We start from the raw sequence: 26,380 nt of genomic DNA, 5'->3' as shown, positions 1-26,380 counted from the left end.
CAATGAGGTCCCTCTCTCAAGTGACTGTTTGCATGTTCCCTCACTTGTCACTCTCTGTAAATCTGCATTCCCTCATCAAAAATAATTACTTGTCACTCTCTGTGAATATCTACTCCTTGCTGAAAAAAATCACTTGTCACATTGTGTGATGTTCTGCCTTCTCACGGAAAATGCATGAAAAGACATGAAATGAAGCATGGAAAGAAGAGAAATGGCTCACAAACAAAAAAAAGGTGAGGGCCAAGGGTAGTACTCGAGGAACAGGCGTTAAACAGCCAATTTCCATCTATTAAAGACTTTGTTTATAAATATAATTTTGAAAGTCCTCACAGAACATACAGGGTGAAGTGGTGAAGCTTAATAAGGGGATGTAGTTTGGTGCCAGGAGAGGGAAATGAGAGATCCTCCATCAGAGGGAAACAAATGAGTCATAAAAAGAAAAATCTTGAAAAGAAAAAGAAAAAATGAAATTGGAAACTTCTTTATAGCTCCTCTTTTTCCTGTCCTGTCTAATATGAAGCCTGTCCTACAACCTCTAAAATAGCTCTTGCCTTACACCTGTGTACTAGAGCCAATGTAGTGATGTGTACTCAAAAAATAATTCCTGTAAATTGAATAAATATTGGATATTGGGCAAGGTTACACATCACAGGTTATAAAAGATACAAATCATGGTCACATGCCAACCTGCCACCTGCTTCGAGCGACTAGAAACTTTAGGCGTTTTGTGTTGATATGCCGAGCTTCTTCAGGCCTGGAGGTTTCCTGAAAGAAGAGAAGTTAGTGTTGAAAGTCTGCCATGTTTCTTTTGTTTCATACCAATTTAATCATTTTATAAACGATTGTTATGAAATAAAAAAAGGTATTTTACATGTTATAAAAACATAAATTAAGCATTAAAAATTAAACAACTTAAACATTCAGCTGGCATGGTGCCCTAATGACTTTAATTTTGATGTGCATAAGGCTTGATTTCTGTGCATGCATAAGATGGGTGATTGGGACGAGTGTTCATTGCAGCAGACAAATGGATATTTACAGGCTATCTTAGACATTAGTACCGTGCTACCCAAAGGTAATCTTGGAATTCATTGGTAATCAGCATGCATATGTAGCCTAAACAAACTGTGGAGACTAAGGTGTCTCTAGTAAGCAAGCTGTAGCTTTTTTATGTGAATGAATTTGTGTTCGAGTAGTTAGAGAGAACAACTTCCTGAGTTAGTTCAAATAATCCTATTTAACATTGTCTTTTCATATCCCTTTTTCTTGCAATTTATGTTTAATCTGACTTTCTATGAATTTATGTATGCAAGATCAAATGGCAGACAGCAAAATGTCTATATTACTTCTAAAGGTGACTGAGGAGTAATCAGTATATGTGAATATTTTGTTCTTGTGGAAGCTAGAAACCCCTTCAACTTTAAACATTAGGTTTCGGTGCTATATTTTCATTATGCTTTAGAACATTAATATTAGTTGCAGTCTTAACCATTAAGAGTCTGTATGCTAGCTATTAAATTGATTAACGCATTTGACTTTAGCAAGCAGGTTAATGCTTTTGAGAACAGTTTACCCTTTCAGTTTGCAAGAAGAATAATCCACATACAATGAAAATCATTTTAGGATTGTGTAAAAAAAACAAGACAGATAAAGTGGAAAATGTTAACATTTTTAAGAACCAAACTGGTTTGCCTGGCCCCAAACACTTGCATTGTTCATTTGAAGGTCACTCCCACTTGTGACCTCTGAATTTGGAACCATTAAAAGTGTATGACAGAAACTTGATTTGTATTGAACAAAAGTTCCACATGTTTATAACTTAAATCTTGAAAGGAATTCACCAGATTCAACCTCCAAAGTTAAACAATGAGGTTTTCACCAAAGAATCGTTTTTTTGTTGCTTCACTTGTTGACTTTAGCATTTCTCAATGTATGCTTTATAAACTATTCTTCAGAAGACTTGGGCCCAAAGCAATTAAAACAATGTTGTAACAGACTTGTTGCTAACAAAAGCAATAATTAAACATTTTGTCTCAATCAAACACAATTTTATTTCTTACCACTAGTGGTGGAAAGTCTGACTCACCAACATCCTCACAAAAGGTAGGCGGAAATGCATTTCACTAACATGAGGCATCTTTGAATTTTAGAGCATTGAAGTGATAACATAGGTATGATAAAAATCATGAAAAAGCATGACAAATATAGTCATAATGATGGTTGTTAATGCTCACATCCACTCTTCAAAATACAGCACTAATAAGAACATTGAAATAAATGTATAATATTGGCTATTAAATGGTATTTGGTAATTTCTAAAGCAGCACAGACATTTCTGGTGATTAAATAGCAACAACAGGCTATTCAATATTATACAAAACTATTCAAAGAAAATTGCGCATTCAGTCCATCCAGAAATAAATCAGAAGTTAGACAATCCAGCATGCTTCCCATTAGTGGCCCCCCAACTTATGAATGTTTTTGTCTGATGTCAAGTATGTGAAAGAGAATTGCGTAATCAAATGGCAAGAAATACGAAAGTCAATGTTACAATCCCATACGTCACTTTTGTGTTCAATAATGCAGTCTTTAGTTATGTGGGCCATCTCCCAAAAATATATTGCCACCGGTACATTTGTTAAAATAGATCATACACTGTATTGTACATGGTGCAAAGTATTTTAACTTGATAATTTTCCAGATCTCAGGTGAATAACATAATCACCTTTAATGACATTGTTGCAGAGGTTACACATTAAACAAGGGCAAGTACCTTTCTTAATTGTCATAGCTATCTATTTTTCTTCAATACTGATAACATCTGCTTGTACAATCATGTCTTTAAGATTATCATTCTGTTTTAGAGCAAATAACAGACAGCATCAAAATATGTTTGCCAAATTCTGGTCATTTAAGGAGAATAGTCCTGTATTTCAAAACCACTGCTTTCATTTGCTGAAATAGAGGTCCTTCTTTTGCGATGCACTCTTTTTTGAAAATTGGCATTTATAGGAAAGGAAGCATCTCCCTATTTTTTATACTTAGTTCAGCATGTTGCTATTTTTATTTAACTTAGTTCAATGGCTTCAGTTAGCAACGATCCTGGATATCCACTCTCTAAAAAGCTATTCTTCAAGCCACATCTTCTCATGTGATGTGATTTTTTAAAATATTAACAATTGTGAGGAAGGAATAGATCTTCTTCACTGTGGAAGACTGTAGAGATGGCACACAGCAGAGAGAAAGCCAAGATTTTGAAGGTATTAACTGTATTATATGACTAATAGTTACGTAGATGCAAAAGCAGCATAGGTAATTAGCCTGATACCAAGCGTAAATCCGACTTACAACGGAAAGTTAAGGAGGATTGATGCAGCTGGCTACAGACATTGGTATCTTGGATGTATAATGAGAGAAGTGATGTAAGCAGAGAGGTTAATACATAAGGATGTTGCATTCTGACAAGATAGATGTTTGGTTATGGGAACCATCCTATAAGTCACCACCAGTACTAACTTTTCACTGTGTAAAAGGCATACTGCAATTTTGTGATATTAATGTTTAATATGACAAAATGTGCGGGAACCAAAAAGTGTATTTGGTCTAACATGGTAAAACATGAATAACAGCCTCAAGTAGGTTTTCATGAAACAATCCCGAAAAATAAAGATGTTATTTGTATAAATGTTACATTGGTGATCTTTCCTGCATGTACAGATCAAATTAGATGATCTGTTTCTTTGTGTTGTGAAAAACTACCGGCAAGTGCCAAAAAGGTGGGGTAGCCTGAGTCCTTTGTCACATTACCGAGTTCAATACCCTCATGACACAGGCCCCCCTGGATCAAAAAAGAGGGTCCCAATACACCACACAGACACAAAAAATGTCCTCAAACTAAGCAAATGGATACCAAGCAGACATGCACATTTTGTTATTCAAAATATTAAACAAACAACTTTGTGAGGTTGCTTTCAACTTGTTTCCTTCTTAAGTAAATCCATGAATTTAAAAATTACAATAATGTGCTCTTAATTGTAGGTTAAGTGGTGTTTGAAGTTGACTAAGTTCATTTCTTAAAAACAGCAGGCATGCACAAAGACAAGAAATATGCCAGTGAAACACATGGTTTGGGTGTACTTGGTCGAAAATATTTGACCTTTTTACATTTGACCGAATTTGTTTTGCTTGTTTTTTTGGTTAAAATGCGGGGGGGGGGAATGTCAACAAAAACATTCTCATTAGGGCTGTGATGGATGGTAAGGGTAGAGGGGCATGTGACTGCCCTCCGAGAAGCCAGGTGAGAAAGAAAAAAGAGGTGAAAACATTTGGCATAGGCCATCTGGGATAACTGGAACTCTCGCTGTTTGTAGGCCTCAGAAACAGCAACCTCATAAAGGAAAATGAGCAGGCTTCCAATGTTGTATGGCTTGGACCAATGCTGACAAAACGAGAACCTTAATTGTGAAAAGAGGCAGACTGTTAGAGGTAAAATTGTAAACACCCTATCAACATCGATTAGGAAAGTTAGTGACGTCTTTGGAGAAGTCAAAGAGCAAAACATGATAGTAGGAGCAATTGCTGTGATCTATGGAAGGGGAATACAAGGCAGGTCTAGGTGGAGAAGGAGATCACCAATCCAACATTAAGAAAATAAGAAGAGAGAATGTGATCTCCTGCCTCATAAACCCACTGCGCACAACACGTTAACTGAAACAAGGAAGGAGACCTTCGCTAACAGAAGTTTCAAGGAGGAGGATCTACGGGTTAATAAATGTGATCTAGAGGCTGCAATACACGTGAAGGATCCAATGGAGGAAGCAATTATCTGAGGGAAGGGTGGGAGGAATGAAGAAAGAGCCAGATTCATCTTCTATTTGGTCAAGACCTTCTCAGAGACAGTGAAGAGGCTGGAGGGGTGCCCAGTTAACATAAAGGGTGGAAGCAGATGCAATCCTCTGTGAATATTCCTGTGTGAAGTGGAGAATCTGAATGGAATATAAGAAGAACAGAATATAAGAATGGAATATAAGAATATTTGTATTCTTAATATTCTATTCTATTCGCACCTGGGAAAGACAGATTGACCAATCACAATCTTGCTTTTCCGAGGCACGATTGTGCATTCACCGCCCGCACTGGAGAAAATAAATGTCATTTTGGAGCATGTTTTGCATGGCCGCCACCGTCATCCAGAAAGGGGCATTGTCCCTTGTCCATTTTGATGGCGGGAGCCATTTTTTGGTCATTTCTTTTATTTTTTTTCTTCTAACAGGAGATGGGCTTGCGCTGAGCTCATCTCCCGTCGGACAAAAACAAAAAAAGGAAACTATCCGCACCCTCAGTAAATTCTAGGGTGCGAATAGCTTTTACGCCCCAGATCGGTGGTGGACATGGGGTTTAATGGCCCTCAGCCCGAGCTACCAAATCTCGGGCTGGCAGCCCATTAAACCCCATGTCTTCCCCCCAGCCGGGGAAAGAAAACTATATTCTATTCTTAATATTGTATTCTGAAGAATAGAATATATGAAGGGATCTAGATCCCTACATCTATATGCACAAAGGGTAGATAGTCTGCGAGATTGTGTTGAATGGAGCAAGCTAAATCCTCAGGACAAACCAAGTGCTGCACATGTATCTATACAACCTTCACACTGAGGTGTGGAGCAAGCATTAAGAAATCCCTGAAGTAGGGTTTTGACACGAGATGGAATTAAGAGAATTACCCACTTCTTGTGAACCAACACGAGAAGCAGATGTGGCAACCACTTCATTCTAAGCTAGTGAGAGGCGACTTGTAGAACGCTTGCACTCTCCATCCGGATCTTCCCTAGTACACTAGGGGGTGAAAGGAAGAGAAGGGATTCATAAAGAGGTCCCATGCCAGCCTTCTAGATAGCTTATTCGGTAGCAGAAAAGCAAGGGCAGAGCATTCGATATGGAGGCAAACATGTCAAGGCAGGGACTTCTGAGAAGGTCGCATAATTATGTGACTGCAGAGTCTGGCAAAAACTTTTTCCATGCTGCAGGGACAAGCATTGCTGAAAGAGCAATTAGGTGTTGGTCTGCTAAGAGTCTTATCTGAACATATAGATTCATTAGTAAGGTAGACTGAGTGCCTCTGCTTATTTATGTTAAACATGGCTAATAAATTGCCCTTATAAACCAGAATAGATTGACCTTGAATTACTGTTTGGGAAATTATCAGAGAACTCAAAAGATAGCCTCTAGTTACCTTCAACTGGAGGAGAGGAATACTTCTGAATGGGACCACTTTTCCTAGACTACATGTGTCATCGGAAACGGCTCCCAAAAAAGGAAGATGGCATCTGTCATTATAACTTGTAATATGCACAGTTCCCAGGTAACCAGACACCAACCCAATGGGAAACAGCAATTGAAGCTTCAAACTATTATGAACGGGATCCCTGGATTGAAAGGGCGAAATACTAAGAGATATATGTGATGTCAAGCTTTTTGCATAGCAAAGGCATGGGCTGCAACATCTACCTATACCTTGAGAAAATCCTTGCTGAAGCAAAGTCCCTCTAGAGGAGGTTTGTTACGTGGCTGTGTAATTTCGTGATACTTGATGGAAAGAGGCTGCTCCCATCTTAGTTCTGAGAGAAGCCTATGAAACGTCCAGAGACTGGGTTGGGATGAGATGGGACTTCGCCCGATTTAGAGGAAACAATCCTGATGGAAGAATGTGCGGGAGACAGGTTGGAAAAAAGAAGGGATGAACCAAACATCAAGATAATAGTGTATGAACCATGATGTTGCTGAACTAAAGAAGGGCCACCAGGGAAACAAGCACTTTCATAAAGACTCTCAATTGATGGTAGAACACTGAACAGGAGGAGCTTGAATTGAATTTTTTTTTTCTCGCACCCACAACAAATCAGAAGATGCACCGATGGCTGGGAGGGACAGAATAGTGCAGATAGGCAGTCTCCAGATTAAGAGAGATAAAGAACTCTCCCTCGTTAAACATTGGGTTAATGGGCTTTAGCAGACTGCATCCCGAAGTGAATGACCTTCATGTGTTTGTTTAGCTTTCTAGTCTATTATAAGATAAAACTGGCTCAAGTGTTTTGGACTTGGAAGATTAGCAGGGAACTTGAAAAACATCCACCTTCATAACAAGGATATGGATGTTGTCTTGTAAGGCTGATCATTTGAAGTCATCTCATGGAAGCAATACATTACTTACCTGTAACTCCTTTTTCTCCAGCATTGGCATCTTTCATGGATTCACATGCTCTTGAATATTCCCTGTTGTGAGGCTGGGAATCTTCAGTAATGTTAAACCAGTTTATCTTTACAGTTTCAAACTACTTGTCACTTTATTGCTCTTTTAGAGTAATTTTGGGTCATAATGCCCACAGCTAATTCGACAGGTCTCCTTAGCTGGTGGCCATCTTCAGATTTGGCAGCGCACATAATGCGGCAGTATGAGCTAAGAAGAGCCAGAGAGGGGTAGGAGGGCGGGGCATGTGAATCTATGAAAGATACCAATGTTGGAGAACAGGAGTTACAGGTAAGTAACTTATTCCTTCTCCAACATTGGATCTTTTATGGATTCATATGCTCTTGACTAAGATTATAAAGCAGTACATATAAATACCAAACTGAATGGAGGTAAGCTCAACAGAAGTAACCAACTCACCTGTGGAACACACTCACCTTAAGCAAACATGTTGCAGACTCGTGACACCTCCCTGGAATACCTATCGACACAGTGGAACCTTGTTAAGGTATGAACAGACCTCCATGATGCTGCGCTGCAGATGTCGAGCTGGAGGACAGCGGACAAGAACACCATAGTAGAAGCCGCAGCTCTCGTCAAGTGTGCTGGTGGTCGTCCTGGAAAGGGCATGTTGGTCAGGTAATGGCAGTGGGAAATGCATGCTGACAGCCATCTTGCAATGGAAGACTTTGAAAGTGCATTGCCCTTACAGGTCCGAAGGCAACAAACAATTGTGATGACTTTCAGAACTCCCTTGTGTGAACCACACAGAACTTAAGGGCTCGGCAGCATCCAGAGAATGTAAAGATCGCTCCGCCGGAGACAAAGGAGAGTCAAGGAACACTGCCAGAATGAATGGTTCTTTAAGGTGGAATGCAGAGGGAACATTCAGCATGAGGGAAGGATTAGTACGCAGAACCACCTTTGAATGGTGAATGGTGAAAACACAAGTAGAGAGGTTTGCAGGAAAGGTCTTGAATTTTTCCCACTTAAGGGCTCGGCAGCATCCAGAGAATGTAAAGATCGCTCCGCCGGAGACGAAGGAGAGTCAAGGAACACTGCCAGAATGAATGGTTCTTTAAGGTGGAATGCAGAGGGAACATTCAGCATGAGGGAAGGATTAGTACGCAGAACCACCTTTGAATGGTGAATGGTGAAAACACAAGTAGAGAGGTTTGCAGGAAAGGTCTTGAATTTTTCCCACTCGTCTGTCCAAAGTAATGGTATCTAAGAATTCAATTTTCCAGGAGAGAAACTTCAAGGGGAGCCTCAAAAGGAGGGCCCATTAGCTTTGAAAGGACCACATTGCCTTCCCAAGCTGGATCAGGGGCTTGCACAGGAGGAAACACATGAAACAGTCCTTTGAGGAATTCCTTCACTAATCTATGCAACCACAGGAAAGGCTGACCTGTGGTACGCATGTAGTGTGAAATGGCTGCTAAATGTACTTTGATAGGGCAATGTGACATGCACAGGAGGTATGGCAAAACGTGTGCTGTTTGAACGTGCAATGGATCTAGGTGCTGAGCTGCACACCACATGGCAATGCGTTTCCACTTGCTTTTGTAGCAGGACAGCATAGAAGTTGCTCTTGCTCTGGCTAGTATTCTCTTGCATTCTGGAGGTAGCAGGATGCTCCAAAAGTCTAGGGCTGCAGGAGCCAGGCCAGCAAGTTGAGGGATGCTGGGTTGTGGTGTAGCAATGACACACCGTCTGTGAAGAGTAGGTCAGGAAGCGCGGGCAAATTGATGAATGGAGCCACTGATAGGTGAAGGAAGTCCGAGTACCAAATTTCCCACGGCCAGGCTGGGGTCACCAGGATCATCGTGCAGTGGCTCTGTTTGAGTGTACTGAGAACTCGAAGTAGCAGAGGGATCAGGGGAAAAAGCGTAAATAAACATTTCTTCCCATTATAATGAGAGTGCATCCCTCAGGCTCCCCTATTGGTGAAACCGACTCGCAAACTTGGTCCATTTCGTGTTGGTTGCTGTAGCGAACAAGTCAATCTCCGGATGCACCCACTAGTAGAAGAGACTGAGAATTTGGCTCGGGTCAAGTTCCCATTCGTGGCCTGACCGACTTCCCTGCTGAGCAAATCCGTAATCGTATAGTGGATTCCTGGCAGATGGAAGGGAATCAGAAATATGTTGTGCTCGATCACCCATTTCCACAGCGCATAGGCCTCTGCCAACAGAATCATAGTATGGGTCCCACCCTGAGTGCGGAAATAGAACATGTTGGTGAAGATACAAACCCCCTTGTTCTGCAGCTGCGGTGTGATAGATTTCAGGTTCCAGAACACTGCTCTTAACTACAGTACTTATATGTGCAGGGCCTTTTCTTTGGGTAACCACAACCCCCTGGTGCATAATTCTCCCTTTTGGGCTTCTCACAGGTCCAGGAAGGAATCTGTGGTCACCGTGACTTGATGTGCCAGAAGACGAAAGGGGGCTCCCTGAGTGAGGATGAGAAGACGACTCCACCATTGGAGAGTTTTGCGTGAGGAGGAGCTTTTCTTCCCAGGATCCCGATATTTGATGGTAACGGGCATCCAGGAACTCTCAAAGTGGTCTCCTTTGGAGCCTGCAGTGAGGGATCAATGGAATGCATGAGGACATCATTCCCAGGATGGACTTGAGGGAATGGACTGATGCAATCGGCAGACCTGATCGCTGTTGGACCATGTTCAGTATCATCTTCACCCTCTCCTCCGAAGGCATGGTGACACACTCAATAGTGTTGAGAAATGAGCCAGAGGATAGCGAGTTCTGAGCAGGATGTAAGGATGACCTTGCAAAGTTCGCTGAGAACAGCAGAGATGTCAGTCACTGGGTGGTATCCTGGGTGAGTGGCATCGCTAGTGGTACAGATGGAGCGTGCACCAACCAGTCATCTAGATACAGGTAAACATCGACACCTGAGCGACAGAGGTGGACTGTTACTGGAGCCAGGCACTTTGTGAACACTGTTGGAGCTGACTCCAAACTGAAGGGCATGGCCTTCAATCTGTAATGCCTGCTTTAGACTTGAAATCAGAGTAAATGCCTGTGATGCCAATGAATGGGGATGTGAAAGTAAGCATCCTCTAGGTCTAGAGAGAAGAGGAAATCTCCTTCTTTCAGCTGGTCCTGGATGTGTTGCAGTGTTATCATCCAGAAACTTTGAGGAATTTGTTTAGCCTCCTGAAGTCTAGTATCTCTATCCTCCCAACTTTTTCCTTACCTGAAAGTATCCTGCGGTGCCCCAGAAGTGCAGTGGTGCAACTTTGCTCGCCCCTTTCTGTAGGAGGAACCGTACATTTTGGAGAAGCAAGGATTGGTGTTTTTCTGCCTTTGTGACGGGAAGAATGGAAGGACATTTTCTCATGAACTCCAGGATATGGCCTTGTTCTATGATGGACAGCACCCATTTGTTGGTGTTGATGTTATTCCACTGTGCGACAAAGTTGGCAATCTGTAACCCTACTGTGGTGTCAAAGGGGAGGGTGGGGGGTTGTGGCCTGGTCAGGTCTGCTTCTGAACTTTTTTGGAGGGAGTTCTGCATCGTCACTGGTTTCCTCTGTAGGGTTAAGCCTGTCCCTTATAACCTTCTTGGGTGGTAACAGTGCAGGATGTTTGTGGACGGTAGGAGGACATGTAGTCTCTCGTAGTCCTTGAAAACCATGCTTTACCTGAGCGAAAGGACTGGCAGCATTGTTGCAGAGTGCCAAGTGAATGGGCTGTTTCAGTGTCTGCCTTGATGACTTGCAGGGTCTCATCAACCTTCTTTCCGAAGAAGTCGATACTGTCAAATGGCATAACAAACCCTCTTTGACTGGACCTCTATCCAGAAATGTGTGGCTTTCAACCACCCTTGGCAGCTTAACATCCCATTGCCCATCTGGTGGAATCCTGTTTCTGCTATGTCTACCGCAACAGAGATGTAGCAGTGTATGCACTTCATCCTGCTTGTCAATGGGGAGAAAATCTAGTATTGGTCCTAGTTTGAACCAGAGTTCACGGTCGTAGTGGGAGAGGATCACAAGCGAGTTAGCCACCTTGATGGTTGTCGCGACTGTAGTGATGAGTCTCTTGCCAAAGACGTCTAGCTGTTTGCCCTCTTTGTCTGGAAGCACCAGACAGGGAGAGGAAGGATTGGCAGAACGCTTACAGGCAGCTGCACAGACAATTGAGTCCAGGCAAGGTTGTGTGCGCAGACACTTGGGCGTTGATTCCAGGACTTCATATTTTTTCTCAAAGCAATACTTTTTGGGGGGTGCTGAAAGTGGGTTCCTCATCAGTAGGAGGACGTCCTCCCAAATATCCTCTAGTATTGGAATTGCCACCATTGATATTCTGGCAGATTCCTGCCGTTGGTCAAGGAATCCCTCCTTTTTCTGTTCCTCGGTAGAAGATCAAAATGTTTTGCCGCTCATGCCATAAGGGTATGGAAAGAGACAATCTCCTCTGGAGGCAAGTCTCTTGGTGGTAGGTCTGCTGGTTTACCGTCACCTGGCACCAGATCTTCAAACTAATCTGTAGAATGCATCCCTGGAGAACAATCTGTTGGATAGTCGTCAGCGTCTGTGTCTGTATCTATAAGGGTGCCTAGTGGTAAAAGTGGAACCTCTGAAAGAGGTGTGAGAGGTGAACAAGGAGCCAGGCCTTCCCTTACAGGAAACTCACAAGGTTGTGCTGGAGAAGGCAATTGTGGAGGAGGGAGCTGCTGGTGGAGCTCTGAAAGAAGTGTTTGTAGTGTGTAGTGTGGATAATATATCCATCAACACATCTCTGGAGCCAGAAGGCATGCCCATCAGTGTAGGTGTCAAAGAGAAGGATGATAGCAAAACAAAAGTGGTGATGGCTGGAAGGTTTAGAATAAATCTTAACCTCTGGCATTGCTCTGGCCAACCCTCCAGCCCATCGTTCTTCGCCTGCCAAGCCATTACAAAAGGGGAAAGAACATATGCAAATCAGCATTGGTCCCACCCCTAAAGGGGCAGTCCAGCCCAAACTACTTAGTCACATCCCTTTTGCACCACACCACAAACATCCCCAGACATGTTTTGGCCTCATTGGGCATCATACGTAGGGAGTAGTTTGGGTCTCTGTGCCCCGCAGGCACAGGACCCACATCTGGGCATGCACGTCCCACTCAGGGTGACAACAGCAAAACAAACGAGGTGATGGCTGGAAGGTTTAGAATACATCTTAACCTCTGGCATTGTTCTGGAGAAGGATGAGCAGGTCCTTGTGATAGAGAAAGACCTTGCTTTGGAGGAGCTGGAGAAGGCATGTTAACAACTGGAGTCAACTTTTCCACCTCTTCTTCTGCGTCGGAGGACACAACTTCCAAAACCACACCCTGCTGCTGCAGTTAACTGATTAGGAGGGGCCATGGATGGACATGGGACTGCAGGTAGTAAATAAGGAGCAAATGAAAACAGTGTCTGAGCACAAGTCGGCCTTTTGAGATGAGACAATGCAGACAGAGCACATCCCTGTCCACAGAAACACCCCTCGCGAATGTGGAGACTAAGGGAATTTGGAAAGGAGCCGTTGATGGTGCAGACAAGTTTGGTGTAGGATTAGATGGTAAACAAGAAGTTATTGTAGAAAACGTGGTCATCGGCCAAGTGGTCTTCATAATTGACTTAGTTGTCTTGATCGTCGACGAGGTGATTGACGGAGTGGTCGACAAAAAGGATTTAGGGTGACTGAGTCGTGACAGGGTCTTTGAAGATGATGCCGTTGATGAAGGAACTGTAGTCGTGACGAACGCTACCTTTCTGAACAGTGTCTAGAGGGCAAAGCTGTTGACGAAGGTGTTCTCGGCACTGAAGTGATCAACGAGATGATCGTAAGCATAGATGGAGATGTCAACGACACCATCGATGAGGGAGCAGCCCGAATGTGTGGCTCATGTCCCTCTTAGCCTTCTTCACCTAGGAAGATTCTTCATGGGACCTCAACCTCTTAGAATTGGGAGTCTGCTCTAGGAGTCTGCTGTGCCTGGTAGAGGCATAACTACAGACAGAGGTAGAGATAGAGGCCCCAGCACCTTCATACAACCAGGCCACTAACCTGCAGTGGCGGTCCTTGCGGGTCTTGGATGAGAACGACTGACAGATGGCACTGCTGGTCAAGTCATAGTCCAGGTAAAGACAGTAAAGACACTGCTCATGAAGATCTTCGATCTAAACGTTTTTCAGGTTAAATGTCGAGTAGGTCTTGAATAGGGTTTTCTTCCTCATGTCTGTCATCTCCATGGACTCCTGAAGGCATTAGATAGAAGATTGGAACTCCGGAGGAAATGCAATGGGCCGAAAACTCACAGCCGTGGGTGAGAAGCTAAGTGGCACCAAACTGAAAGATAAGATGGAAAAAAGATGCAGAAATAGAGAAAAATAATCAAATTTCTAGAAGAGAGAATTCTCAAGGACTCCCAACACTTAAAGTGCGTTACACAAGCTGAAGATGGCGACCAGCGGTATAGCTAAGGGGACCTGCCTAATTGGCTGTGGGCAGTATGACCCAAAATGACTCTAATAGAACACTAAAGTGACAAGCAGTTGAAAAATGTAAAGGTAAATTGCTTTAATGTTACCAAGGATTCCCAGCCTGATGAAAGGGAATATTTAAGAGCATGTGAATCCACAAAAGTTCCAATACTTCAGATATTCTAGGACGTGTCCCAGGGTGATAATTGACAGAATCCATTGGTCTGAAATGAAGTTTATCGAGATCAGAGGAAAAAAGAAGAATCTTCTCCTGTTAGGACTGATTTTCTATACTCTTGCCTGGTGGACAGATGTATAGAAGGCCAACCTATATTGTGACAGGAACAACTCTGGGAAGCTGTAGCCAAACCAGCTTATATAGCATTGACAGGCGCTCTAGGCTAAGTTCTTTGGAGGGGGTGAGCTTGTAAAGGGTCCACAACGAGGTCGCACATTGGGCATCACAGATTACACTTAGAATGTATACAATTACAGTTATTTATTTATGGCCTAAACACACTATAGAAAAATGACTACTAACAGGTAGACATATCACACAACACTATCAAACTAAATACATATATACATTCGCTTTGTTATAGGGCATAATAAATATCAGAAACTCCTGCAAAGGAAAGGTTAGACAATTATTATGCAAATAAAGGTCCACAGAGATGGCCCCTAACTAAAAGCGTGCAGCCCTAAATTGCCTGTGGCCTTTTGCCCAATAGTTCAGGTTACAATTCCACAGAATTTAGGATGCAGGAGTAAATGCAGGTAGGGTCTCTGGGGTCCAGTGAAAGGTTCTCAGGGTTAATGTTCGAATTAGACAAATGCCCAAAAGTAGCCCCAACGGTCAGATGTCTTGCACAAGCAAGCAATGGGAAAGCCAATATTGTTATAAATAAGCTTTATTATAAGCCCATTGACCTATAATGGAAGTATAGGGATAGGTTAGAAACTCTCTAACTTACCCCCCATACTCTGATTCTTCCCCAGACTTGGCAGAACAAAGGAAGATGGCCTGACGTTGCCTTTCCCGCCAAAAGTCTCAGTCCTCGATTCCCAGGGGTTGCAGGATCGAGCTTATCTCCAGTTGGTGACTTTTATTGTTGCAAGGACTCTCGGTCGACGAATTCAGATAAACTCGATGTGGTACCCCTCTCAGGACTTGACTCAGGTCAGGTAAGCAATTTTCGGATGGTGGTCACCGCGCACGGCGACGCAAAAGGACTCAGCAGCCGCGGTTGGACTTTCACTTCTATCTCGGGTCCCCTCAATGCTAAGCTGCTGGAATTTCACAGGAGGTAGTCTAGTAGGACTAGCAAAGGATCCCCCAGGCCGAAACTCAGTACAGTGATGCCGGCAGCACGGTAGCCCAAAAACAAAGCTGGTCAGCCACAGGACGGTTCCAGGGCACTTCCGAAGGCTTCCTTTGGCAGGGCACTGAGCAGACGTCAGGAATGGATGGTACCTTCACCCCAAAGGTCGCAGCTCCTTCGCAGGACTGCTAAAGATCACAAGCAAGACAGGGCTCCTCCAGGACAGCAGCAGAAGTTGGTTGCCAGGCCTCCTTCAGGCAGGTCTCAGGTTTCAGTCAGGTCTCACCGCTGGACAGGATATTTGGCTCCTTCAGATTTCTCCAGGATCTCTAAAGAATGGGTGCAGGGGTCCTCTTCTTATCCTAAAAGCCAGGTAAGAGCTGAAACTCCCACTAGCCAATAGCAAGAGTAGCACACACACACACACACACACACCAGCAGTGGTCCAATCAGGACCACTGGCGGGAACATTCATGCATACTACTCAGACACACCACACCGAAACCAGTTTGTGGATTGGAGTCAGACAGACCAAGCCCACATCCTGCCATCAAACACACACACAGCCCTCCAGTAGCCCGGCAAAAGCTCCTGCTTTCCCGAGCACTGGAAGTCCTCTGAGGCCAGGAAGAAGACTAAAGGACAAGATGGTAAAAGAACAGGCAAAAATTCTCGCGGCACGTCCATGTTTGACCAGTAGCCACAGTTGAGTAACACAACTAGAGTAACCAGAAATATTCTCAGTGTTAGTCTAGAGAAAAACAAAAATGCATCCGATTGCACTGCAGTGTAAGCTGCATTGTACAATGATAAAAAGTTACCCCAAGTGATACAAAAGTACTAACACAAGAGCATGACTAAGGGAAACAATGTTTCCCAGTACGGACAGCCTGAAGGACATATCAGTTTCCCAATAACATATGAGCAAAGGTAAGTGCAATGAAGCTTAAAGCTTCACTGTACTGAAAAAAGTACAGGGCAGATTCAAAAATAAAAGAAAAAGGTTTGGGGGTGTCCATAAAAATGGAAGGAAAGGTGCAATAAAGAGAAATCCTTTCTAACATCTCCGAACTACAATGCCATCAAATTCTAAATAATCAGGAACACTGAGAAGAAGGAGTAATCACCCTCAGGCTGACGAGAGGATATAGGAAAGGAAGAGTCAGTGTTCCAGCTAATTGGTCTGCCTCATGAAGTTGGGCTTGAGCCTCTGAAGGCAGGCATGTGCCAGCTATGTTTTGAAGGCAAAAGACATGTGCGTGCTCTTCAGGGGCTTCAGAAAACATTTTGTTCAGCTGTGGTGCAAGGTATTTGACTAAAGAAAGGCAACCTGATGACTGCTGATTTCCGAACCTGGTCCATTAATCGGTCTCTTAGTCATATGGGATATTTGTCATCTGTAGTTGTACATGAAGATATGGATTCTGCCCTGATGTATCATGTGCTTTGTTTTAGATAGATGCAAAGTGCTTGCCACCTGAGAGAGAAGTATTCAACAGTCAGTACTGTTTTATAGGGCTGCCAAGAAGGCCACACTGCACAAGCCCATAAACCCTTGCACAAAAAATGGATAGTTCGGAACCAGTGAAAGCCTTAGTAAGAGTCCCAACTGTTTTTTGGTTGACCTGGCATCTGGGAACAGCATCAGCAGAAAACACAGCTGGTCTTCTGCAAGCATATACAGCATGGGGTCTACATTAAAAGTATTAGGAACATCTGTCACCCCTCTTCTAAAGTATACATTCTCAACTTGAAGCCGGGAAGTTCTAATTGACCAAAATCCCTCCATTCTCTATGTATCACTGGAAGATTGGTTGGATGAAAGTGAAGATTGGTGAACAGGCGTGTCTCTCATGGCTTCTTTACAGATAATTATTCCTTTTTAAGATCTGAGTCTTCCTGAGAAGAACAAGGGGCTGATGGAGAACTACAGGAAATGGTGGAAGGAGAGCCCACTCTAGGATGTCTGTATGACAATGCCTTATCCATATTAGAAGACCCCCACCCCCACCCAGAAGACTCTCTACTTTAGATGAGTTCCTGGAAGGAGGAGCAGAATATTCAGAGTTAAAAAGAGCTCCTTGATCCTTCGATCCCAAATGGGTCTACACTCAGACAAGGATGGGTGTACCCTTAGATAAGGAGAAGTACCCCCTTGTTCTGTGCCTTTGTCCCAGCGTCAAGCATTTCATCTGATGCTGGTACTGAGTATGCCAGAACTCGTCCACTTCTGTCAGAAAATCTGGGGGGGAAGGGTATGGGACATAGGTGTAGTTACCAGGGTTTCAAGATGTATTTTTCAAATGCTGAGACCAGGATGGTGGTCAGTACAGAACTCCACATATGTGCGTATATTTACCTACACCCATGATCTTGGATTGCCGTTCTAGCCAGGCATCTTGCATGTGTCTTAAACAAAGGGCCTTGATCATCGCCCAATTTTATCCCATAAGAAATAACAGCGACCAAGACACACATCAAAACAGCAATTTGCCAAGAGCCACTTCTTCCAGAAAGAGAAAAAAGAGGATGCTAAGGAAAGAGACAGTAGACCTGGGCCTAACCCTGCTTGTCTATAAAACAGACAAAACAGAAACATCCTGAGGGGATGCAACTCTATACACAAGGTGCAAAGCCCTTGGGTGTTGTTTCTATTTTCTGAGGTGTCTGTTTTAAGTAAATTCCTGTCTGATAAGTGTAGCAGCCTCAAACGTTAAGGGCTGAGATCGGGGAGAGGAACTGGGGTTAATTGCTATTTTCCCTATTTATCTCAGTTGGAAATGTGATGTTTCACACTTTTCTCAGCCCTATAAATACTCTAATATGTTTTCCTCTTTCGGGACTAGCAGAGTTCCCACACACGTTCCACAGGCAGATTCCCAGTGCAGTGCAAACTTAAAAAAGAGTAATTTCCACTAGTGGAAATCTGGTGAATTTCCAACCTGCCATACTCTAAACCAGGGCCAAAAAGTATAAATGGATACAAATATCACCAAAATACAATGTAGAGTGTGAATTAGACAGGGCCCTTTGATGTGTGAAGGTGCTAAAAACAGAAAGAAAACAATGGAAACATTGTATAAGTGGCACACATTGACCATATCTCGTGCATCAGGCAGAAATTCCACTGGTTTCTGGTATAATTTAGGATAGGATTTAACGCCCTGAGTCAATCTGAAAATGTTCTCCATGATCAATATTGGCAGTACCTACATGTGTAACAAATTCAAATGCAACACACCTTATAGTTCTGATCTGTCAATGTGAATTACAGGACATAGGGCCTCATCACGAGTTGGGCGGTAGCCCTTAAATGCGGCGGTAATGGTGTTACTGCCGCATTTACCGCTCCACCCAATCTCGAGTCTGGCATGTTTACCCCCCAGGTCAGATCTGGGGGTAAACACACTGAAAAAATGCCCATTTTCAGCGTAATTACCGCCAGCGGTATTACAGCGTGGTAATTGCGCTGAAAATTCCCCATTGGGTCGAATGGGGAGTAACAGTTAGCGCCCAAACCATGATTCGGCTGTTATACCACCAGATGGGTGGGCGCTAACGCAAATAAAGTTGGCCGGTATCCCAGCCGGGATATCGCCCAACTTGTGATGAAGCCCATAGGCCTCATCACGAGTTTGGCGGGAGCCATTAAATGTGGTGGTAACAGTGTTACCACTGTAATTAAGGCTGGCCCTTTAACGAGTCTGGCGTGTTTAGCCCCAGCTCAGAGCTGGAGGTAAACACCCTGAGAAAACGGCATTTTTTTCGGCACAATTATCACCGGCAGTATTACCATGCAGTAATTGTGCCGAAAATTCCCCATTGCGTCCGATGCACCGAATGGGGTCTTACAGTTAGCGCCCAAACTGTGATCCGGCGGTAATACCACCGGACGGGTGGGCGTTAACACTAATAAAGTTGGCCGGTAACCGAGCCGGGATACCGCCCAACTCGTGATCAGGCCCATAGACCCAGACTCACCTGTGTTGCAGAACAATCCTGGCTCTAGTCCTCACTGAATTCAACTCTATGCTGGACTTGATTACGTAGCACCCAAATAATGCACAATTGAGAAACACTCTGAGAATATATTTTTCTAGAACGGCCTGTAGTACGTCTTAGCATTTTTAATATTTGGTCCTCACCGCCTCTTTTGAGGACATTTGCTCAGAAAACATCTATAGCTCAATTTAGGTTGGTGTCTAGTGGGGCAATACACAGATTCTAGTTAGAGAACACTTAATCAACTTACCAGAAACCAATCATGGGACAGGCACTCCAAAGCAGTAGGTCTCATTCTAAAATTAAAGGTATACATCAAAGATTAGCCCGTGTAATTAAGACATAATGCCGTTTTTTACAATGACAGGACACATTCCACAGTTGACAGCATGTTGCAGAAAGCCTCTTGCTGATCTGTGCTGCTTCTTAACATGCTGTTTTTTGTTGCATTTGGGGAAACCACTATGCGTGAATTCTGGTGCATTTCATAACAATAAGAAGTACAAAAAGCAGGAACAAAACATGTTTTGATTGAAGGGTAATAAGGATTCAGCAACACGCATCCAACATCAAGGGAGTGAGACGGGCAGAGCTCACTGGTACATACACGAGGAGTTGTGAAACTGGTCTATGAAGAAGGCTTCTATTAGAAAATGAAGGTCATTAATGACCTCCTCTCAGCCTATCAGAATGCTCAAAATGAAGTGCCAAAAACAGAAGAACATAATGGAAAAATTGTATAAACGACACACATGGACCATATCTCGAGCATCAGGTAGAAAGTGCACTGACAGCATGCTCAAATACAGTCAATAACTACAGCTATTGACTGTATTTGAGCATGCTGTCATCACAAGCAGATAACACGCATTTCTCATTTCTCTTCATAATCTCCTCCGCCGGAAACGAGGAACATGGACACAGAAAATGAATCAGCAGAACAAGTACAAAATCATTATTTCAACTCTCCCTCTCTGGGAGTATATTTTTTCATTGCACATTCAATGTGGCAGGTGATATTCTTTTACTTCATTACCACAAATCAAAACCTATATTGTTATTAGAACTCTGTGCCAATAGACTCAAAGATCTCGGAGGAAGTGATTATCGGTTGGGATAAGTGCCCTGCCCCAATAAATGGCCCACAGCGGGTCACTATCCCACGATAAGAACTCACACCGCCAGTCTGTAAGGCTATATGAATGCATGCAGAAATATGAAACCCAACTTTGTTTTATGTTATCCTAATTAAGAGTGAAAAGCACCTTAGTGGGTTACAAATCATAGCATGACATAATATGATACAACATATCAAAACATGCTGGATAGCATCAATCATAGGCATTATCTTTTCTGCAGATGTGTGTTCTTACTTTGTGGACAGAAAAACACCATCATGGCATTGAAGTACATGTTTAGGAGCAATAACAGAGAAGCCATATCTTTGTTTTCTTCTGAGTACTTAGGTCCTCATTAGAGCTGTGGTTCAAACACTAGGAAAGGTAGGTATTTCACAAATGCCAATTGTTTTAACACCCACCACATTACAGCTCTCAAGAGTATTTAGCACTGGGGAGGAGGAGCCCAAGGGAATACTGCCAGCGAAAAATACTACCTGCCTCCACTCTCCGCCCTCTGCAACTAATCCAGAACAAGACTGCTAAACTTGTCATTGGCCTCAAGCCCTGGGATCATATCTCTCCAGCTCTGAAAACCCTTCATTGGCTCCCAGTGGATGCAAGGATTAAACTTAAAAACCTCTGCATTGTCCACAAGGCTTTCTGGGGGCTGGGTCCAAAATACCTTCAACTATCCCTCCGTAAAAACCTCCCGTCCTGAGCCCTTCGCTCCTCTACTTCAAATTCCCTCAGGGTCAGCTGTTTCTCAACGAAACGAGCTGGGGGTAGATCTCTGTCTTCGGCTGGGGCCTCCCTTTCGAACAGCCTCCCTGCCACCTTGAAACTTGAGGAGAGCCATCTCCGGTTACGGAAGCACCTCAAGATCTTCCTCTTCGCCTCTTCCTTTGCTCCTCTTCTCCCCTGCTGACCTGTTTTTCTCTCTTGGCACCATGCACCTGGCCTCTGTCCTTCTGGCCCAGGTGCCTGCTCACCCTGACTCCCTCTTGCACTGCCTGCGGGCCAGCCATTGCACCGGGATCTGTATCTTTACCCATACAGTCCCCCACCTTTCTTCAGCACTTATCAGATATACTATATCTGACCAGGGCCATCATGCCTTACAATGGAGAGCCATAAACATGGCTTTCCCCCCTCCCCCTATCCAGGGTAAGATTTATACTATGGAGGGAGTTGTTTCCAGTCACCTACGAGAGAAACAAAGTGCAAAAAATACAAGTACCAGAATCCTTAGAGACAATTTGTCAATTAACCTGGAACACCTGAAAAGGAAATGAAGACACGCCTGAAAAGGTAAAGAAATATAGCCTCCCAGAAGATTGATGGAGTCATGAAAACGTTCGTTTGGAGAAGAAGCCAATGCAGGAAAACTTGACTGGCAACAGAATGTGTGCCTTCTCACTAATTCTTACCCTATCTGACCAATCATGCACTTGCCACTTGCGTGCTGCACTACCACCTTTTCCTTGCCCGTTTTTATTTATTTATTTCACTTATTATTTATTATTTTCTCTCCTCTGTTTTGCACTTTCCACTTCTCCCCCTTCCACGCACTTTCCCCGTTTTCCCTTCTCCATACACTTGCGTGTTCTGAATGTCACTGGGCCTAGTAAAATGGTTTTCTTTTTTTTTTGTTCTCCCTTGTTCCCCTGCCTTTGCTTGGTCGCGCTCTGAAACACTTGTGTATGACTGTGGTATAAATAAAATATCATATCATATCATACCTGTTTACAAAGTGAAAATCTGTCTCGTAACTCCTCCAGTTTGTACCTTTATCCCAGATGTGGTGGTGAAAATTCTAAAACGTCCCCTTAAGTGCAGGTGGTTCCCTTCGATAAAGGCGTACACCATTTTCATGAAAATGTGGGAATCTTTTGTGTCCTCCTTCCCATCACCTTTACGATGTAACGCAGAGAAGGATCCTTCGTAACTCTTCTCTGCATAATACAAAATGTACAGCAGTGGTATGAATCCCTACCGCATATAGAGCATTGCATCCTCAAGATGAGGACAGCAAAGCTGGTTTTTTAATAAGAATGCATTTAGTTTCATGGAATATCACCAGCGGTATGTAATGAAATACCCATCCATTCCTGCCATAGTAGCAGTGCAGCTGTAAAGAGGGCCAACCCATCGGATGACCACCCCGTAGCGCCAATCCTTCAATACAATCTGCCAGGGCCGTAACGAGGCCCTTACTGTAGTAGATGCTGATCTATGTGCATGCAGATCCCAACTCCCAAGCCGGGGCTCGTTGGCATGGGATTATTCTGTGACAGGAGTGCTGAGTTGACCCTAGCCACAGTTCTTCAGTTGTTGTCAGGGTTGACGATTTAAGACTTGAGGCACCTCTTTTATCCAAATTAGTTTTAAGATGTGTTATGATCTTAAATGCTTTATTACTGAACCGAAGTCTCAGGGTATTTTTCATTGATCCGGACTTACTCGTACAACTTCAAGTACTTAATTTCTGAGCATTTCAAAGCACATCTCATTTCAGAATTGGCGATGTGCACAGAAACACCTGCTTACTTGGGCAAATATGCAAACTTTATCTGCATGTGTGCATCAGTGATGGATACATGCAGATGTCCTTTTAGAATACGTCACAACGTTTGTCTGGTATGGTGCAAGTGTCGAAATGTGTCTGTAATTCAATGCCAGTAACTGAGTTGGGCATCTTTTGCAAAGAGACAGAATACCAGTGAAGAGAAAACCATAGAATTGCTTGAATGTAAATGATTCCTTACATAACCGCTCTTCACAGGCATGCTTAGCACATCCTCACAGATACTATTTGAGTCTAAATGCCTAGCATAGCATGATTTGCTCAAAGGCAGTTGTGAAGACATCATGAAGCAAGACGCAGTCAACAAATTCAATGTTCAAATAAAACACTTTTATTTGATGAACTGGCAGGATGGTGTAAGGCCTAACTTGCCCGATGCTAAGGTGGGATTTCCCTACCTAAAGAAACTAAGGATAGTCTGAGTCAGGAAGGTCAACTTAAAGGTCTGTCTGTGTCCAAAACCTATACTTGCCCTCACAACTAAGTTAAACAATGTGTAGGGATGTTAGCACAAAAATAAATAGTGTTCCAAATAAAGTTATGTGCTTCTTCCAGCTCTTGGCATGCGTTTCAGCCCCTTACCCAAGTTCAAAACAGTTCCACACAAAAAGAGCTTTGGGTTCCCTTCCCCAAGTTCAACACAGTTCCAATAGGCCTCAGGGTTCCCTTTCCTAAGTTCTACACAGTTCAAAAGGGTCTCTTGATTTTCAATAAGTGTTACCAAACATCCTATGAAACCTTTCGGGCTTTTGAACGGTTCACTTAGCTTGTTCTTTTCAATACTGGATAGGTACAACAGCTGCAGTAATTTAACTTTCCTTAGTTCACTCAAAGTAAGGGTTACTCGGTCTAGGTGCAGTTGTTGGACCACACGGTCCACCCACTACAAGTCATACAACCGGTAACCCTTGGCACTTTCTTATGTTTACTTGCTCTTATTGGACTTCCTTGCTAACACAAGCTCCCTCTTTGAAACTGTTTCAATTGTCCACTTGCAGTTCTCTTTCACCTTGGCAGCTTCTTGCCTCTGCCACAACCTGACTTTCACACCATACACTTCGTGGGGTGCTTTCCTTTTCACCACCTTGCTTTCACACTTCACAACAGTGCTTATAATTTCTTTTCACTTTGTTTGTTAAGCCCTTGTTACTGGCTTTCATTCGGATAACAGTTTCACATCGTCCATTAGTGCCTTATTACTTGCTTTCTCTGTATTCGAAAATGCACCTTACTTTAATTTCACTCATGCAGTGCTTTCATGTACTTCGCATAACGTTTCCTTAGTTTGGTATTCGATATAGCATAAAACATTTTGCAGCTTGTTCGGTATTGAAAAACTTTCCCTGGGTCTCCCGACCCTCTTACCATGAGTTTTCATCTGATCAACATCTCCTCATGCCAAAGCCCAGCCCCTAGGAGTGCCCCGGGTTTTACTATTCCCTTTCGGTCACTCACCGGTCTCCGACAGCTCCTCCGGGTGCTTTTGGCTTTCTCCTCTGTGGTTTCTCGCTCCACGTTCACGCGCTGGAAGCTCTGACAAGCACTGCTAGTAGCTTCCGATCTCCCTGCTGCTTGTGACGGCTCCCTGGAGTCTTTAGTGTTCCCCAGCGTTTCTTGCCCCAGGCAGCTCTCTTGCCCCAGGCGTATCTCGCCCCCCAGGTAGATCTCCCCTTGCCATTTGCTAGCCACTCCTTAAATACACCTGTAGCTTTTCCACTGGCTGCAGGTATAAGTCCTTTGCCTGAGCCCAATTAGTGGGACATGCCTGACCATGATAGTAGTGTTTCATAGTCTTCTTCTTCGTCTCAGTACCAGAGTGGGGCGCATCAATAGAAGTGTGCATTATTACTAGTTGTCTCTTTTTTCTCCCAGTCACAAAAGCACAGTGTGTGAGTTGAAACAGGGGCAGACTGAAAATAACCTATACAGGTAGGAAGGGGCAGAGTGCATTCTGACAGGGGAAAGGGGGATACCATGCCTCACCTGAAGACATCCTCTCCCCACTCCACAAGGACCCTCCACCCAGGTGATCCCCCTCTGCCTATTCACCCCCAGGGTCAGGATCCAAAAGTGATGGCCTTTCCCAGGCCACCTGAGAAGAGGATCCAAGGGGAGTAGATGGGAGGATGCCCTCAGGTTCCTCACAAAGTGCAAATAACACACAAAAACCTATGTCACCCCTCTGTTGTATCTATGACGCCGCAATTTGTCTCCTTTGTTCTCTGTCCTCTCATGACTCTATTGCCCCTGCTCCTGGCTCACTGCATTGGCTCCCTTTTGAATCATGTTTGCTCTTTAACTCCCTTTACCTGGTTTTTAAATGTCTCCATAATCTTGCCCTCCATATGTTTCTTCTCTTATTTCTTTCTAAGTCCCATTCGGCTCTCTCCACTCTGAATCTCTCTTTCTTCTTTCTGTTCCTTGTCCCCCTTGCGCTAACTCCCGTTTCGTTCTTTCTCTCTCTTGGCCCCCAAACACTGGAAGTCGCTTTCTCTTCCTCTTTGCTCTCTCTTCTTCACCTGCTTCCTGCTTATGCAATTTAAACTCCCTTGCTTGCCTGTTAATTTGTGTTTCTCAATTGTTTCTCATGAACTGTACCGTTTATTTTATTCCTGTAAAGCACTTTGGCATATAGGGCTCTATAAATCAAAAGCAAATAAAATACTCTAGATGCAATGTGTACTATTTATAAAACCTGCACATGCGGTTTGCTAATGAAAGTTGTAAAACATGGTTACAGTAAAGTGTTTGCTGAAGAATGCAAAATATATATACATTCCTGATTGGATATGTGCCTTAAATGGGACGACAAATTGAGGGGGCCCCTAACAATTCAAAAACATATGTATTTATGGGCGTGACCTAACACGTGCTGGAAGCGGCCTTCAAAGTTCTGGGCATGGGCTAAGAGTGGTGTAGTTTTCCTGTTTTTCTTTGTTTTCTCTTACTCAACCTCTTTTTCCTCACACCCTCAAACCGTGTCTCCCTCTCTGCTCCTTTCTCTCTTTTTCCCTTTGTCTCGGTAAATCCCTCTGCCCCTTATTTAACCTCTCTCTCTGCTCGACCAACCTCTCCACCAACGACAGAAGCCACCCCTCCAATATGCTGAACTTTATGGTGGCAGTGATGTGACAACACTTTTTGAATCAGTATATAAAAAAAGCTTCCCTATATTAAAACAATGACCTGTAAAGAACCCCAAGAGAAGATCTGCTGCAAATAATGCCTCAAAAATCAAGAAAATAGGGCATCAAACGTACCCACCTGCGCGGCAATATAAACAAATTGCAGGCAGAACCTTTGTCAAAATCAATCTTGAAATTTCCCTAACTTTGCAAGATTCAAAAAGTTGTTATTGTTGTTTGGAGGGCTTTCACAGAGGTCAGCTGGGGAGCAAGTGCATTGCTTTCATACCCTTTTCTGTGCTCGTACTTCTTTTTGTTTCTTAACTGAGGGGCCTGCCCCACGAACCACGCCGGAGCAGTCATCTTCTTAGCCCCTCCCTACACAACAGATGACACACGGAGGTGAAAGCCAAGAAATTCATTTCCTACAATGTGTGATTTATTTATTTATTTTTGCGTTTATTTCCACGCAGCAAACCCCGAGGCATCAGGGCGCTAGTTA

General features: G+C 43.5%; 1 protein-coding gene across 11 annotated transcripts in view; it reads right to left on the bottom strand.

Moving 5' to 3' along the window:
* Window positions 1-26,380, bottom strand: part of OBSCN (obscurin, cytoskeletal calmodulin and titin-interacting RhoGEF) — a 3,169,051-nt gene that overhangs the window by 554,284 nt on the left and 2,588,387 nt on the right. For all 11 annotated transcript variants that reach the window (XM_069647058.1, XM_069647065.1, XM_069647061.1 and 8 more), the window contains 2 exons: window positions 19,299-19,344; window positions 688-765 (listed from right to left, as the gene is read on the bottom strand). In XM_069647058.1, the coding sequence (XP_069503159.1) occupies window positions 688-765; window positions 19,299-19,344 (124 nt within the window). The remainder of the gene's footprint in view (window positions 1-687; window positions 766-19,298; window positions 19,345-26,380) is intronic.

Source organism: Ambystoma mexicanum, chromosome 2q (assembly GCF_040938575.1).
Source record: "Ambystoma mexicanum isolate Mex_15411 chromosome 2q, UKY_AmexF1_1, whole genome shotgun sequence".
Classification (NCBI taxonomy): Eukaryota; Metazoa; Chordata; class Amphibia; order Caudata; family Ambystomatidae; genus Ambystoma; species Ambystoma mexicanum.
The sequence above is the reverse complement of the archived record's forward strand: the minus strand, read 5'-3'. Positions and strand labels throughout refer to the sequence as shown.